This window comes from Anas acuta, chromosome 18 (assembly GCF_963932015.1).
Source record: "Anas acuta chromosome 18, bAnaAcu1.1, whole genome shotgun sequence".
In the NCBI taxonomy this organism is placed as follows: domain Eukaryota; kingdom Metazoa; phylum Chordata; class Aves; order Anseriformes; family Anatidae; genus Anas; species Anas acuta.
The window spans coordinates 13,255,470-13,269,947 of record NC_088996.1 but is presented as its reverse complement, the minus strand read 5'-3'; the positions used below and the strand labels follow the sequence as shown (position 1 = coordinate 13,269,947).

Sequence of the window (14,478 nt, the reverse complement as noted above, 5' to 3'; positions counted from 1 at the left end):
TAATCGCTTCATGCAGACAAACAGGATCTCTATGAAAGTAACACAGTGGCAGGCCCCTCCACATCAGCCAAATAACCATATTGTCACTGTCCAGTATTATGGAAAAATGCAAAAATTCTTTATTAAAACAGCAAAGCAAAGCTGAATTATGACAAACAAACCACAAATACAGGCCAACCGGTCCATACAAATTTAATTTTCCCACTTGCCTCTTAAATTACTCATTTCTCCCACCACAGATACACTGAAGAAGCAGGAGGCTCTCATTCTGGAATCCTGACAGAGCTCTCCCCTTTCTCTGATTCAAACCCTCACATCCCTTCCCTTTCTGCTTGCCACCTGATGGACTTCTGTTGACACGAAAAGGAAACACATCCACACCCTGGCAAGTCAGAACCATCAATTCTCTCGAGGGTGAGGCCCCCAAACCAGCACTCAGTTCCAGGATCCTGAGAAGCGAGGACAGTTTTGCCATTTCTTCTCATAGTAGAATTAAATCTTGTTGCATTTTGGCCACAAGAACTCTAGTCAAGGGCTGCAGTTCATGAGGAAGAACACAGAACTCTCTCTATGTCCGCTGGTGTTGTAGAGAATTGAAGAACGTCCTAAACCCAGGAATCCAACACAGATATGGATTGCCACTGCACAGCAGTCCTCCACAGAGCTGTTCGTATATATAACAAAAGCGCCTGTACAGCCAGGGCCATGGAGCAGCAGGGTAAAAGAGACAAAGTGAGCCCTCTCAGATACTGCTTGCATCTGTAACCACTGGCTATAAAAAAGATCCACACTATCAGTAGCTTCTGGGCCCCATGGCTTAGAGTAAATGGCTCCCACATACAGGGAGCTGTAAACACTGTTAGCAATCATTTACAAGGTTTCATTGTGAACAGACTGCCCTGGCATTCAAACAAGTGTTTCAGAATGACCACTTCTCAGGGAACATACAACCCAACTGGTAACAACAGGGTATGCTGACAGACTGGTGCTATGTAAAAGAACATAAAAATTGCTTCAAATGCTGTAGCAATGCAAGGGGAAGGACTCCAGATAGAACGCTGACCCAGAAGCCTCTATATCCTAGCCTTGTCTGGTTACTTCCTTCTTTCCTCTGCTGTTGGGAGCAAGGTTTCTGAAAACCAAGAAGGGTTTTCAGTTTGAAAGCCTTCACCTCACCCCCAAAACTGTCCTGCTTAGAAAGAAGAGTCTGTACCTGAGTTGCTCACCCTCTTTCTGACAGAAGGTATCTGGATTCTTTAACCCACACTTTCATTTCCTAGAACTGTGGGTTCTTAAGGGAGAGCCCTGCACATATGCCATGATGGCATTCTGCAACAGATTTGCTCGCTGGGCCTCTTCTTCCCTCATCCTGGAGATGTCAGCCTCTTTCATTCTCAGCTTCTCCAGCAACACAGAGATTTCACCTTCTTTGTCCAGCAGTGCCTCCCGGTGATTGCTTGATAAGACTGTGAAAGAAGAGCAGCATTGGTACAGAAAGTTTAGGTGTCCCTAGAACAAACAGGAATAACAGACAGGCACAGCCAAAGACAACAGAAGCAGGAGTGATGAGTACTGCAAGCTGCAAGGCACCTTCAGCTGCAGGAGCCTATGGGAGAGGTTTTGCAAAGATGTTATACTTCACTGTGCAAGAAGTGCAAACATTTTGCTTGCTATGCAGCTTTAGATGGTTAATTTGTTAGTTTCTAAGTCTTGGTCGCTATATAATGAGGATAAGAATCCCTGCAAATACATGAGGATGGAGAGTAAAATTCATGGTTGTATTCAAAGACAGGAAGCACCTCTGTCACTACCTGTAAGCATAGCTGAGTTCCAGGCCAACTCTAGGCTACTAAGCATTAGCATTTGAAAAGCATGAAGAGATGTATCACCTTTCAGCTGTCTCTCCAGTGCTGCAATCTTCTCTCTCAGCCCTTCCTGTGCTGTGCGTTCTGCCTGTAGGTGTCCAATCTGCTCCTGTAATTCCACTTTCACTTTATTCACTTCTGTCACTTTCTCCTGTTCCTTACTATTCAGGTCCTGACACACAAAGACAAATAAATGATTAACCATACAACTTCAGCAAGTTGTTCTGACCCTGTGGTGACCATATCTCTGCTCCAGTCCAAATTACCTGCTGAAGTTCCTCTATCCGCCTTCTGAGTCCATCAGCGTGCAGGCTCAACTGACTGGCCTTAGCTTGAGCCTCACTAACCATCTGTTTTTGTTTAAGGCAGCAGTTCTGAGCTTCATCCCGTGATTCAGTCATTAGCCGCAGCTTCTCTTGTAGATGTTCTAGTCGTTGCTGCTGTAAGACACAAAGAAAAAAAGAAAATAAATCAGTCCTATTTCATTCCTGTGAAGGGATATTCTCATCTTTGTCCCCAGCACAGTGAACCCTTGGTTCAGTCAATTGGCCCTGAAGAACAAGCACAAGATATATCCATAATAGATATAGCACATATCCCTTGCATTCCAGAGAGAAACCAAGCTGCTTTCTGTTGACTTGAACCCTGTGCTTCCTGGGTTTTGAGGCTGTCTCCTCACCATTTTACAAGGTGTCCCTATTTTACTGTTCTCACCATACAGGGATGATACGTTGTAAAGTACCCCCAAAAAAAAACTCTTGATGTTTCACAGGTTTTTCTCATATCTCCTTTTGTTGTTTGTGTTCTGTGGGAAAGCATTTTGATGGAGATGCTGCAAAGCCCAGCTCATTCGCTGAGAAACAGAGACATTTCCTTGGTAGAAGCACCAATAACACCTCTGGCATTCACACCTCCTCCATATCCTGAATGGCTCTGAAACACCACTGTATGCAGCTAAGCAACTGTTGTGTCCCAACACAGAAACAAATAGCAGCTTTTATATGTTTTTAACTCTGTAAAGCATTTTATTTTGTGCTGTTATGTATAAGTAAAATTTCTAATATTTTTTGGTGTATTTTCCTCATCCCTCATTGTCTTGTACAATATTGACTTCACTGCCATTTCCACAAAGTTCAACTCTGCAGTGATACTTTTTATCCATCAGCAGTAGCCATCTGGGAAAATTCTTCTACGTTTGGAGAAACAGGAACAGCTCTTGAAAACTGCTGTTAAACAGGATCTACACCTGGCTACTAACTTCGAAAACTGGTAACTTAGATGAACTCTGCTATGACAATATCCACATCAATTCCGTTACTACTGGAAAGCACAGAACAGGTGAGGACAGTGGTTACATTCTGGAGACAATTCAAAGCAGACTTTTCAGGATTCCTTCCTCAGAAATCAAACTATTATTAACAGAGTGAAGCTCAGAGGAAGGAGCTACACTTACCTGCTCCCTAAGACAAGAACAGGCTAGGCAGCCAAATCCCGTCCTTCCCACAGAGGCAGGGCCCACAAACAGTCCTTACCTCATCCAGCCGTGCCTGATTACGAACTTTTATCAACTCTTCCTCTGCATGTCCTCGCTCAGTGAGTGCAGCTGCTTTGACTTGGCTCAGCTCCTGCCACAGAAACATGAAAGATCATTCCATGTAGAGAAGCTGCATCACTGCAACACTGACCAGCAAACATTAGCAGCTTCCAGTTGCAGGCCACAAAGTGACAACTTCCTCTCTCAGTCAAGGGCAGGGAAAACAAACCCAAATGACACACTCACCCTGATATTGCCACCTAAATTCAGTGAAAATTTCAGTTATACAGGGGCAAGTAATAGGCGAAGCTTTCCAAAGACGAGGGGATGGGACAGGGCAGCATTAGATCTAGCTGGGGGAACAAATCTGGAGAAACATGCTCCTTGGGACCCCACAGGAAACCCATAGAGTTAAATCCTGAAGAGAATCTAGCCATGTTCAAAGGAAAGGGTTTTTTTGTTCAAACAAAATCTACAAGTTCCTCCATGGAACCTTCTCCTTCCTTCATCCAAAACATTAAAAATAATTTTAGCCAATAAACTGAATGCCCCAGTTGCTGTCTTCTGTTCCTCTCCAAAGCACATTACAGTCTTTACACAGATCATCATTAGAAGAATCCAAAAAGCACCCATGGCAGCCTTCTCCTGCACTACCTGAGCATTCCAATGCACCTAGAGCACCCATTCTCACCTCCTCCAGAGCTATCCTGATGGCCTCCAGCCTCTGTACCCTGTCTTGCAGAGAACGTTCACTGGCCTCCATGTGCTGTGTCATATGATCCACCTGCAAAGCATCAGAAACCACTTAAACAAGTACCAGAAAAAACATTCACATCTCCAGGTATAACAGCATGGCCATTCAGCATGAAAAAGAACAATGTTTTGTTGACCCAGCTACCATCAAAGAAAAACACCTCCCTCTCTCACAGAGCTCCACTAAGAAACTACAATGTAGACAGAATCATGGAATCATAGAGTAGTTTGGGTTGAAAGGAAATCTTGAAGATCAAATTCCCCCCCGAAATCATAGGAAGGGATATCTTTCCCTAGATCAGGTTGCTCAAAGATCCATCCAACCCAACTTTAAACACTTTCAATGACAGAACATCCACAACATTTCCAGGCAACCTGTCCCAGTATCTTACCACCCTCATTGTGAAAATTGTCTTCCTAAAATGCAATCAAAATCAACCTTCTTTCAGTTTAAAACTGTTGCCCCTTGTCCTGTCACTGGTGAAAAGCCTCTCTCTATCTTTCTTATATGCCCCCTTTTTGTATACTGAAAGGCAACAGTAAGATCTCCCTGGAGCCTTCTCTTCTCCAGGCTGAAAAACCCTAAGCTCTCTCAACCTGTTCCAGCTCTCTGACCATTTTCACTGCCCTCCTCTGGACCTGCTCTAACAGATCTGATCTGCCCTCTAAAAACTGTGAACCTTAGACAGAGATCCCTTCCAGGCCAAGTTTAGAGGGAGTCTGAGTTCTCATCTTTAAGCAATACAAAACACCCGAGGTTCCTTTTTGAGTTGTAGTGACTGGTATCTACCTTCCCTATGTCTTCTCTTACAAGATTTCCAAACCTTCAGAGAAATCTACTGAGCTATTTTTAAGGGATTTGACATCTCAACAATCCAAACAGAGTTGATCACAGCCTCTTGTCCTCTCCACACTCAGACTGAATTCCCATGAAACACAACAGAGAAGATACTAGCAAGCTGAGCCCTCTGAAATGATTGTTTGAATACAGCATGTATGTCTTAATTCGCTCCAATAATGCATCTTTACTTCAGTAAGCATGACAAGATTCCTTATTTGCAATTACCACTATGCATAGCAAGACTTACACGTGGACCAGCCTCCACACCTCTTCAGTAATCACATACCACTCTGGCTTATACTCTTGCTAACTGGTAGAACGCTCTGCTTGTAGAAATGGTCTGTTATTCCCACAGAAACTCTGAACAGATTAATTTTAAGAGCAGTTGACAGCAAACAATGGTCTCCAGAGGTCACTGTATGTCAGGACCAAAGAGAGACCAAACTCAGGAAGCTACAAGAAAGGCCATTCTTACCTCTTTTAACCGAAGTGATTCCATGTCTTCAAGACTTTGTTTTAATCTTCTCTTCTCCATTTCTAGGCGCTCTGAGGATTAAAACCAGGCAGACTGTAGAATGGTTTGGGTTGAAAAGGACCTTAAGTATCATCTAATTCCAAACCCCTTGCCACGGGCAGGGACATCTTCCGCCAGACCAGATTACTCTAAGCCCTGTCCAACCTGGCCTTGAGCACATCTAGGGACGGGGCATCCACAACTTCTCTGGGCAACCTGTTCCAGTGTCTCATCACCCTCATAATGAAGAATTCCTTCTTTATATCTAATCTAAATATACCCTCCTTTATTTTAAAACCATTACTCCTTGTCCCATCAATACACTCCATCATAAAGAATCCCTCCCTTCAGCTTTCTTGTAGGACCCCTTTAGGTACTGGAAGATCATAACCAGGGCATTCCAGCTAGGCAGGCAATACTTATACCATATCACAAACTCTTCCACCCTTTCTCCTTGGCTAACTTGCACCACTGACTCACTGACAGTAGCAACACCCCATGGGTGTCCATGAGCTGTTTTTGCCCCTCTGCTTACCCTCAGCCTGCACAGCCCTTAGCTTCAGCTCTGCTGTTGTGTTGGTCAAGTCTTGTTTCAGCTGGAATAACTGATCCTGCTGGACTTTGCACTTCTTCTCCAACTCATCCACCTAAAAGGAAATTACCACCACAAAGGAGTTTCCTCTCCTAGTAGCAAAGCAAATTGGCTGTATAGAACGACTAGCAAAGACACAAACATGAGTTAAAGCAGAGGACATATGCACAGCGGAGGCAAACAACGTCCAGGTTCTACCTCTCAGCCTCGAACTTTCTTTCCTACCTGGTTTCTTAGAAGCAAGTTCTTCTCACTGCAAGCAGACAAGTCACGGAAAAGCTTCCCTTCTCGATCAGCACCTTCCTGCATAAAAATCGGCATAAAAATTAAATGGCATAAATGGCATAAAAATTAAAGATCCCGTACAGCCCTTAATTCTTTGCTCTGCAAACTTACCCTCAACCAACACCACAACCAACCAAATCCAACTTACCCCACAAACACACCGTGACTCCTCTCCATGCCTATAGCACTATCTAATTTACACAACAATGTTTGTCACAGCAGGTGTGGCTAACCCACTTATGGTAAGAATCATGCTTGACTATCCCAACCTGCATCCCCCAAATCTATACAAATGAAGTATGACCAAGAACCCTGCTCTCAAACCTAACTAGGAATTATCCAGCCCACCTGCTTTTGCTGCTGGAGCTCTGCAAAGTGGCGCTCAACCATGTTGGCTTGTTCTTGTTTCATGGCACTCAGAAGCTCTCCCAAATTGTGCACCTTCTGCTCAGACAGAGCCAGGGCAGCTTCAGTCATCTGCAGTCTATACAGAGAAATATTTTTCAGGACCCTTTTGAAGGAAGACACTTCCAGTGAGCTCTCTAAACTACGTGGTACAAAATGTTAACATGAATTTGGCAGTGGGTGAAATGGGGATGGCCAAATGAAACAATTTTTGCCCCTGGGTAAAAGACCCCATTGACCTTTGCACCCAGCAGCCTCTGCAAACACTGACCTGGGGCTTTTCAGAGCCTGGTGTTCTGGTGCCCCATCCCATTTGCAATGAGATGTTTTCCCTGCCTGGACCCCTCCAGGATTTGTCCAGTCTCACAGAAGAATAAAGCTGGCTCTTTTATACCACTGCAAGATTATCTAATGTTAGGGATAGAATTTAAACCACAGGTAGCGAAAGCGAAATGCTTACTCACTACATGAGGGACATGTCCACTCTGAGGCATGGCATAATGAAACTACCTTCAACTGAACTAGCTAGTCTCATCAGTGTTTGAAGTCCAAACACTGTAATGCGCATATGGCTCTACACAGCCTAACACCACTCCTCGGCAGTTCCAGCTCGTTGCTCCGAAACACAGAACCTTGTTGGTCAGGTTCCTCCATGTCTGCAGTGGTTTCTCCGAGGATACTGACAGCAGAAGCAGGTACAGTCTCTTGCCAAGCTGTAAACTGTGCAAGTAATACGTCCCTATCCAATCCCCACAATCCCTTTTCTCTTTTCACCTTCTGTAATTCATTTGTTCTTACAGCAATGCATTATGGTTTTACTTAAAAATCTAAAGGCCTGATCTGGCCATAATTTCTGGATATTACTGAAGAAATTATTAAGTGAAATACTAAGCCAGCCACCCTACAAGACTAGCTAGCCCCTTTCTTAACAGCTCTGCTCAGCACTGCCTATACAGCACTGAGCACTGAGAAGGTTAACATTTCTCTCCTCCATACTTGGCTTTCACTGAATTCATAATAGAGTGCTGTTCCTTCAATGCTTCCTGTAGCTGGCTGACTCGTCCCGCAGATATCCTGCATTTGGGGAGGGAGAGAGAGGAAAAAAATGTGGCTAATTTCTGTGAGGAAATGGGAAGGGCCCAATTCTGCTATCAAAAAGCAGAAGGCACTCAGAAATTCAACTCACCTGCCACTCCTGGCTATTTCTTCCCTCTGTTTGTCTATAGTATCCATCAAATCTAAGAACTGTGAACAAGGTGAGCATCAGTGAGAAAATGAACTGCACCAGCTTCAAGCACTTATGTGTCTCAGCTTTCTCTTCCTAATGACAGCAGGAGACAGGTCAGGCCACTCTCTTGAAAGAAAGCAAACTGGAGATTTAAATGGTTCCTTAGCATGTCAGACTGAGGTCATTAGCTAGACTCTAAACAATGAAGGGTGAGAAGGAAAACAGACTTGTATTTCTAGGTTTTCACTCCTTGGAAAACACCAAACCAGTTACGGCAGAAGAACTGAGAACACGAATATGAGCGAAAAAACACACTTAAATTCCTCCAGAATCCAGACTGAATATGCTCAGCAGGGGATGTGTCAATACCTATACTGGCATGGATTTGCTTCCTGAGTAACCTAGCTCAGAGGAAGAACCCTGTTTACTAAACAATGCTGGGTACTGTTTGTACAGATGTATGTGCAACTTCAGGTGCACTATACCTGTCACTAAGTGGTTCATGGGGACTGTTAGGGAAAGTACTGGATTTCAGCCATCCAATTTGAATTGCTGACGTGTAAGATTGCTGACCTGCTTGGTCTTCTCATCCTTCAGATTCAAAATCTCCTTGCTGAGCATGCAAGCTCGGTTCTGGGTCTCACTGAGGATAGTCTGACGGTCTTGGTTGTGATCCAGGGCTTGTTCTGATGCAGAGAGAGCAGGAGAACATGCACGTTTCTATAGCAACAGAACAGCAAGTACTGCTGGAGGACCTAGCACTCAAAATAACAAAAAAAGCGATCAAGTTTTTGGTGCTACCAAAAGCACCAGGACAGTGGCTCTTCTCAGGCAGGTCCATGTACAGACACTGCTCTCACCTTACAGAAGCAAGGCAGGCAGTAATCAAAGACACCAGTGTATGTGGGGTAATCAACACCCCAGTCACAGGAGAACCAATGACGAAGGACAAGCTGCATTAACCATATCCAAACTTGGCTACTCAGGGGCAAACTTAAGCCCCAAGTTCTCCCATATAAATGTGGCATAGCAGTCTTTAATTCAAATTGTTTTTCCATCTTGCTGGTAAAAGTAACGTCTCCAAACTGACTAGCTCTCATCAGAGGACAAGAAGAAGCAATGTAGGGCGCTGTGTATATGGTGTCGAGAAAAGGAGAGAAGGGATAGCTCCCTTCTGGAGAAGCAAGTGCTCTATATCCCTCAAGTACTACATCCCTCATGTGAGACAGGAGAGGAGTTATTGATTCCTTCCCATGTGCTTACGGACATGGCTTAGTGGCGTTAGCTTGATGGGTAGACTTGATGATCTTAAGGGTCAACCTAAGTTATTCTACAATTCTAAGTCCTACTTACCCACAGCTTTCAGGATGTCACTGGGAACATTGTTCCCAGCCAGCTCCAGCCTCTTCAGGGCCTTGTTGCTGTGCAGGCAGTTCAACAAAGCTCGGCCACCCAGAAGCCCGATATTGTTCCAACGCAAATCTGTACAGAAAGCAAACTTTCAACACAGTAGTCACACATCTGCTGAAAAATACAGGGCTCAGGAGAAGCCATGCTCCTTATACCTCTGCATGCAGTGCTAACTACTCCCATAAGGTCTCATCACATACATATATGACTCCTACCTCCCTTTTCAAGATGAATGAAGGGGAGGGAAAATAATTGGCAAAGCAAGAATGAATCTTAAATGCAGGAAACCATCACAGTTTAACAGGTACACAAGTTTGCCCCTCATAATTTCATCTCATGAGCTTTCCTGCCACAACCACAATCTATGGATGAGAAAGAACCATCACCAAGAGCCAAGTTTTCCTAAATGAAATTCTAGCAAAATTCCTTAGCAAGAACAAAGCGAGTGTAAAGTAAATTCCAGAGTATGGCATGAGGCATGCCAACAGGATCCAGAAATGGAAATAAACCCATTGTGTCCTCCCAGAAAAACTGTTCTGCTCCGAGCACACAATCTTCATCTGCAGTTTTGGTTCCAGAGATCCCAATTACAGTTCCCGCCCTGCTGTTAGTCCCACTCTGGACTAACAGGAACTGGGAATAATTGCTGACTGGTTGGCAGGTACCAGGGCAGGCTGCAATGAGCCTGTGCGCACACATGCATGTGCATGCATGTAGGTGGACAAAAACTAGTCACTCTTACCCAGCTCCTGTAGGCTAGCATTTCGTTTCAGTGCCATGGCCAACTCTCCTGCCCCATGATGGTTGATCTGGTTATTGCGCAGATCTAGTCGCTGGAGAGAGTTGTTTGCTCCCAGTCCCTGGCAGAAAAAGGAGAAGCCCTCCTCCCACACGCCCAGGCTGTTCCATTCCAAGATTAGGCTAGGGAAAAATCAAACAGGACAGGAGTCTACAAACAGACAGTTGCAAGAGCTTGAACAACACCTGGACCATGGTACTCATTTATACATCCAGCTTCCTTAACAGAAACTCAGTTTCAGATAGCAGGGTGCTGCTAGGAAGCTGCAGCCTCAGAAGGGGCACCTCCAGTTCTACTTCCTTCACAAGAAATGGAACAGCATGACATTCCTCCTACCCCAAGAAACACATCTTCACCCCTTATTCTTTTCCAATTTTGTGTTTCATTTGGCAGGAATAACAGAAAGAGAGACAGATGCATTTTTATTTTATTTTTTTACCTCCTGATGGATTTGTTCTGCCTAAGAAGTTTTCCCAAAGCCTCAGCTCCCATGGTTCGCAGGTTATTTCCCTGAAACAAAAGTCCTGGGTGATCAGTAAATTACACTCTGTCCCAGTCTCGCTATCCTATCAAGCAAGGTGTACACCACCAAGTGTACTCCAGCTGTAATACTGACTTCAGCCAGTCAAAGACGGCCTGTGTTATTTGCTTCACATATCAGACAACCTTCTGGAAAGTGAAACACACCTGGAGGAACAGTGGATACAGCTGAGAAAGACAGGTCTGATGCAGCTTAGGACTGTAGATCCAATAGAACAGCTATGTGCTAGAGGAACACAGACAGAAGGCCACTCTCATTGCACACCAATTATCACCTCTGAAAGTGCTTGTTTAGTTCCAAACCCCAGGCTAGCAGAAAGACACTAGCCAGCTGGATGAAGTCTACAGAAGAACAAGTTAACTAGTAACCCACAGATTAACAGAGAAAACCGAGGAAAAGCCTACATCTGACCATACAACAACTGACAAAGAATCTACAGTAACAACTTCCCATCAAAAAAAGTGAATAAAAACAAAGATGAACTGTGAGGTAATTCTGGGAAGTTGTGATGCAGTGTTAGGGAGGCAAAGACTGAGTCCCAGGAAAACAAGAAATGTATGAAACTGAATTAAACTGCGCCCAAACTGTCTATTTTTAACTCTGATTAAGCTTGTATTCCCCTTTCCTTCCCAATCTATTTGTCTTAATTTTAATCTAACAGACTCACCTTCAGATCCAAAGATTTGACCGTGGTGTTCGAACAAAGACCATGCAACAGAAGTTTCACACCTGGGTAGGGAAAAACAACAAATGCAGGTATTTATTTGGTTGGTATGCAACCCTCTGCCCTTAGATGGAAAACATTCTTTACAACAGCTACTTCAGAAGAGGTTGCTACAACAAAACGTATCGCTTAGCAGATGGCTACTGATGCTGCTGGGGAGGCCTGAGCCTGAACTTTCAGGGCAGTTTTTTATCTACCACCAGAGAAAGAAGAATCTGGGTAGAGAACTGCACGTCACTCAATGTGCCTCCCTATCTCAGGCACAGAACCAGGCTGTGCCGACAGGCCACACAGACCGGACACTTGCTCTCGCTGGCTTACTGAATTCCTGCTCGCACAGCAGGGACCGAGTAGAGAATCGCCCTGTGGCTGACAGAATCCCCACCCAACGTCTCCTGGGACTAACGATCAAGCGATTAAAGCTGACTAGCGTGAGACCTCCTGAACCGGTAGCTACATCCAATCCCTTCTATTCAGGTTAACACCTGAAGACACACTCTCGAAGACAGAAGGAAAAAATGAAAACACTTCTGGGGGAGAAAAAGAAAAAAAAAAAAAAAAAAGGGATTTGTGACCAGCTTCCAACCACGCTGTCACCTCACTGCCCAGTCACAGGCGGGGCAGATTCATCTGCTTGGAACAATCCCGCTCCTCTGCAGCCGCGCTCCCGGCTCCTTCTCTCCTGCTGGCGGCCCCCGCCATCGCGGCGGCCGCACGGACGGGCCGCAGCCGGGACCGGCCGCCGGGGCCCGCCCCGCCGCACGCTGCGGACCGGCTCCCGGCCGGGAAGGGGGGGGGGGGGGGGGGGGCGGCCGGGGCCCCGCGCCCACCTTCCTCGCTCAGGCCGCAGTCGCCGAGCGCCACCTCGGCGAAGGGCGCGGCGCCGGGCAGCAGCCGGCCCAGGGCGCCGCACGTCTCCAGCGAGAGGCTCTGCGCCGCCAGGTCCAGGCGGCCGCGGCCCGGCGCCTCGCCGAGCTCCCGCAGCCGCCGCAGCACGGCCTCCTGCGGCGCCGCGCCGCCGGCCGCGCACAGCCGCGCGTAGGCCCGCCGGAACTCCTCCATGGCCGCGGCGCGGCGCCACCTCCCGCCGCCGGGCGCGGCGCTGCCGCCACGGAGCCGCGCCCCCCCCCCCCCCCGCCCCGGCCGCACTTCCGCGGGGCGGGGCCGGCCGCGCGCGCCGCCATGGAGGAGCGGGACGGCGGCTTCAGGAAGGTCCGGCGGCACCGGGCGGGGGCGGCACCGGGCGGGGGCGGCACCGGGCGGCTCAGCGGCTGTTCTCTCCCCGCAGGACACCGTGGAGCGGCTGCTCCGCCTGCACTTCCGTGACGACAGGACGCGAGGTACGGGGGGCGCGGGGCGCGGCGCGGCACCTCCCCCCCCCCCCGCCCGCCTCCCTTAGCGCCTTGTCGTTGCAGTTAACGGCGACGCTCTGCGGCTGACGGCGGAGCTGCTCAAGGTCTTCGTGCGAGGTGAGCGCGGCGCTTTGTGCGTCCGACCCGCAGCAGGGGCCCGGTACCGGCTCGAGGGGCCCCGGCCCGCGCCCCGTTCGCTCCGGTGCCGTAGCCCCGCGGCCGGGCGCAGCAGCGGAGGAGCCGCGTGCCCGCTGCCGGGCGGCCTGCAGGGGGCTGGAGCCCCGCGGCCTCTGCCCCCTCCTGGCACCCCCCCCCCCAACAGCTGTGTCCTTACGGTTGTACCGCAGAAGCAGCGGCACGAGCAGCGCGGCAGGCTCAAGCGGAGGACGTGGAAAACGTGAATATTGAGCATGTAGAGAAAGTGCTGCCACAGCTGGTACGTAACTGGAGTCCGAACGCACTTCAACAGCGTAGGGATGTGGACTGAGGCTGCTTAATCCTCTTCCTTTTGGCAGGTGTAACAGCGAGCCATCAGCTGTGCCAAGTGGCTTGTTGATTAAAACGCTAAAGAAGCTGTTGTGCTTTCCTTACAGCTCCTAGATTTCTAGAGACCTCATGAAGCAAATGTGACATGCCAGCTGCCAGCAGAAGATCCTGACCTGACAGTGAACATCTGGCTTAGTGTACTCAGCGTCTAGCTCTAGGAAGAACAGTGTCATCACCTTCTTTCTCTGCCATACGGCTTCCATTTCCTCTCTTCTTTACCAAGCATGACAAAGCCCTAGGCAACTATGCTATCAGGTACTATTTTTAAAAAGAGACTGCCCTACGCAGTTTTGATAGACTGCAATTGGTTTCCATCTTGCTGCCTAACTCCTTTAACAGTAGCCAGTACTTACGAGCATGGTAAAGCAGTGTTGCTTTCTCAGCTAATGTGAGAAACAGGTGCTGCTTCACAAGACGAGATGCATGGAAAGACTTAATGGCTGGAAATGTCATCCAAACATCAGGCTCTCATCACCTCAGCAGGCAGCTGTGGCAGAAACTTAAGGTTCAGCTCCAAGTCTGTCTAATGAATAGGTTGTTAACAGGAGCGCTGTTATAGGCTCCTGCCAAAAACAGGTATCTGATCTTTGTTTTATAAATAAACAGTGCCTGTCCCTCACTACTTTCCAGTATTTCTCCAGCACTGTGACATCAAAGCATGTTCAAAACCTTTTAACCATTTGATATTCTCCTCAGAAGCTGCTTGCACTCTGCTATAAATTTGTTCTCACAAAGAAACATCAATAAATCAAAACCAAGTCTCCCTCCCTTGTGCAGGCTCTTTGCTGTAATTAATCATCAAAAGTCAAGTTGCTTCAAAGACTTGCACAGTTTTTACCCTCACCCACCCTCTTCTCTAAATCTTTGTAGGACGAAAGGAAAAAGGACAGAATAACAAACAGCATGTGTGAGAATCCCACATCATGGGACAGCTCGGCCCCTCAGCCAGTGGGGGGGCTGGGGGCGGGAGCTGTGAAATAAGAAACCTTACACATGTAGGGAGGATTCACACAACTGAACAGGCTTTGTTGGGAAATACATAGCTTGCTACATAAAAAGCAGCTGACACTAGCATCTTAAGGGTTGCAC

At 47.2% G+C, this 14,478-nt stretch overlaps 2 protein-coding genes across 8 annotated transcripts; one reads left to right on the top strand and one right to left on the bottom strand.

The window, feature by feature from the left end:
- Nucleotides 1–96: 96 nt before the first annotated feature.
- LRRC45 (leucine rich repeat containing 45) lies at nucleotides 97–12,553 on the bottom strand. 5 transcript variants are annotated; one of them, XM_068654567.1, is made up of 17 exons: nucleotides 12,322–12,553; nucleotides 11,435–11,496; nucleotides 10,666–10,736; nucleotides 10,170–10,348; nucleotides 9,371–9,499; nucleotides 8,591–8,703; nucleotides 7,976–8,034; nucleotides 7,786–7,863; nucleotides 6,733–6,868; nucleotides 6,325–6,402; nucleotides 6,043–6,154; nucleotides 5,469–5,539; nucleotides 4,091–4,183; nucleotides 3,398–3,490; nucleotides 2,132–2,305; nucleotides 1,890–2,037; nucleotides 97–1,466 (listed from the first exon to the last, which is right to left on the bottom strand). In XM_068654567.1, the coding sequence occupies exons 1-17, from the start codon at nucleotides 12,551–12,553 to the stop codon at nucleotides 1,270–1,272; spliced, it is 2,025 nt and encodes a 674-aa protein (XP_068510668.1). In that variant the 3' UTR covers nucleotides 97–1,269. The 5 variants fall into 5 exon arrangements, with proteins under 5 accessions (XP_068510668.1, XP_068510669.1, XP_068510671.1 ...); XM_068654568.1 differs by having other exon boundaries at nucleotides 2,132–2,302; XM_068654570.1 differs by lacking the exon at nucleotides 12,322–12,553 and adding an exon at nucleotides 12,089–12,255.
- On the top strand, nucleotides 12,552–14,152 carry CENPX (centromere protein X). Of its 3 annotated transcripts, XR_011088665.1 has the most exons (6): nucleotides 12,552–12,703; nucleotides 12,780–12,831; nucleotides 12,891–12,960; nucleotides 13,191–13,279; nucleotides 13,437–13,644; nucleotides 13,773–14,152. XR_011088665.1 is itself a non-coding variant. In XM_068654598.1 (5 exons), exons 1-5 carry the CDS (start codon nucleotides 12,552–12,554, stop codon nucleotides 13,449–13,451), a joined length of 378 nt encoding a protein of 125 aa, XP_068510699.1. In that variant the 3' UTR covers nucleotides 13,452–14,152. The 3 variants fall into 3 exon arrangements, 2 of the variants coding, with proteins under 2 accessions (XP_068510699.1, XP_068510700.1); XM_068654598.1 differs by having other exon boundaries at nucleotides 13,437–14,152; XM_068654599.1 differs by having other exon boundaries at nucleotides 12,621–12,703; nucleotides 12,907–12,960; nucleotides 13,437–14,152.
- Nucleotides 14,153–14,478: the final 326 nt, after the last annotated feature.

What these genes read in the sequence shown, in the direction of transcription:
- CENPX (XM_068654598.1), top strand. Translation starts at nt 12,552, where the DNA reads ATGGCCGCGGCGCGGCGCCACCTCCCGCCGCCGGGCGCGGCGCTGCCG. An exon ending in CCGTGACGACAGGACGCGAG is followed by an intron (nt 12,832 to 12,890) that starts GTACGGGGGGCG and finishes CGCCTCCCTTAG; the next exon opens with CGCCTTGTCGTTGCAGTTAA. An exon ending in GCTCAAGGTCTTCGTGCGAG is followed by an intron (nt 12,961 to 13,190) that starts GTGAGCGCGGCG and finishes GTTGTACCGCAG; the next exon opens with AAGCAGCGGCACGAGCAGCG.
- LRRC45 (XM_068654567.1), bottom strand. Translation starts at nt 12,553, where the DNA reads ATGGAGGAGTTCCGGCGGGCCTACGCGCGGCTGTGCGCGGCCGGCGGC. An exon ending in TCAAATCTTTGGATCTGAAG is followed by an intron (nt 10,737 to 11,434) that starts GTGAGTCTGTTA and finishes CTTTTGTTTCAG; the next exon opens with GGAAATAACCTGCGAACCAT. An exon ending in ATCAGGCACGGCTGGATGAG is followed by an intron (nt 2,306 to 3,397) that starts GTAAGGACTGTT and finishes TGTGTCTTACAG; the next exon opens with CAGCAACGACTAGAACATCT.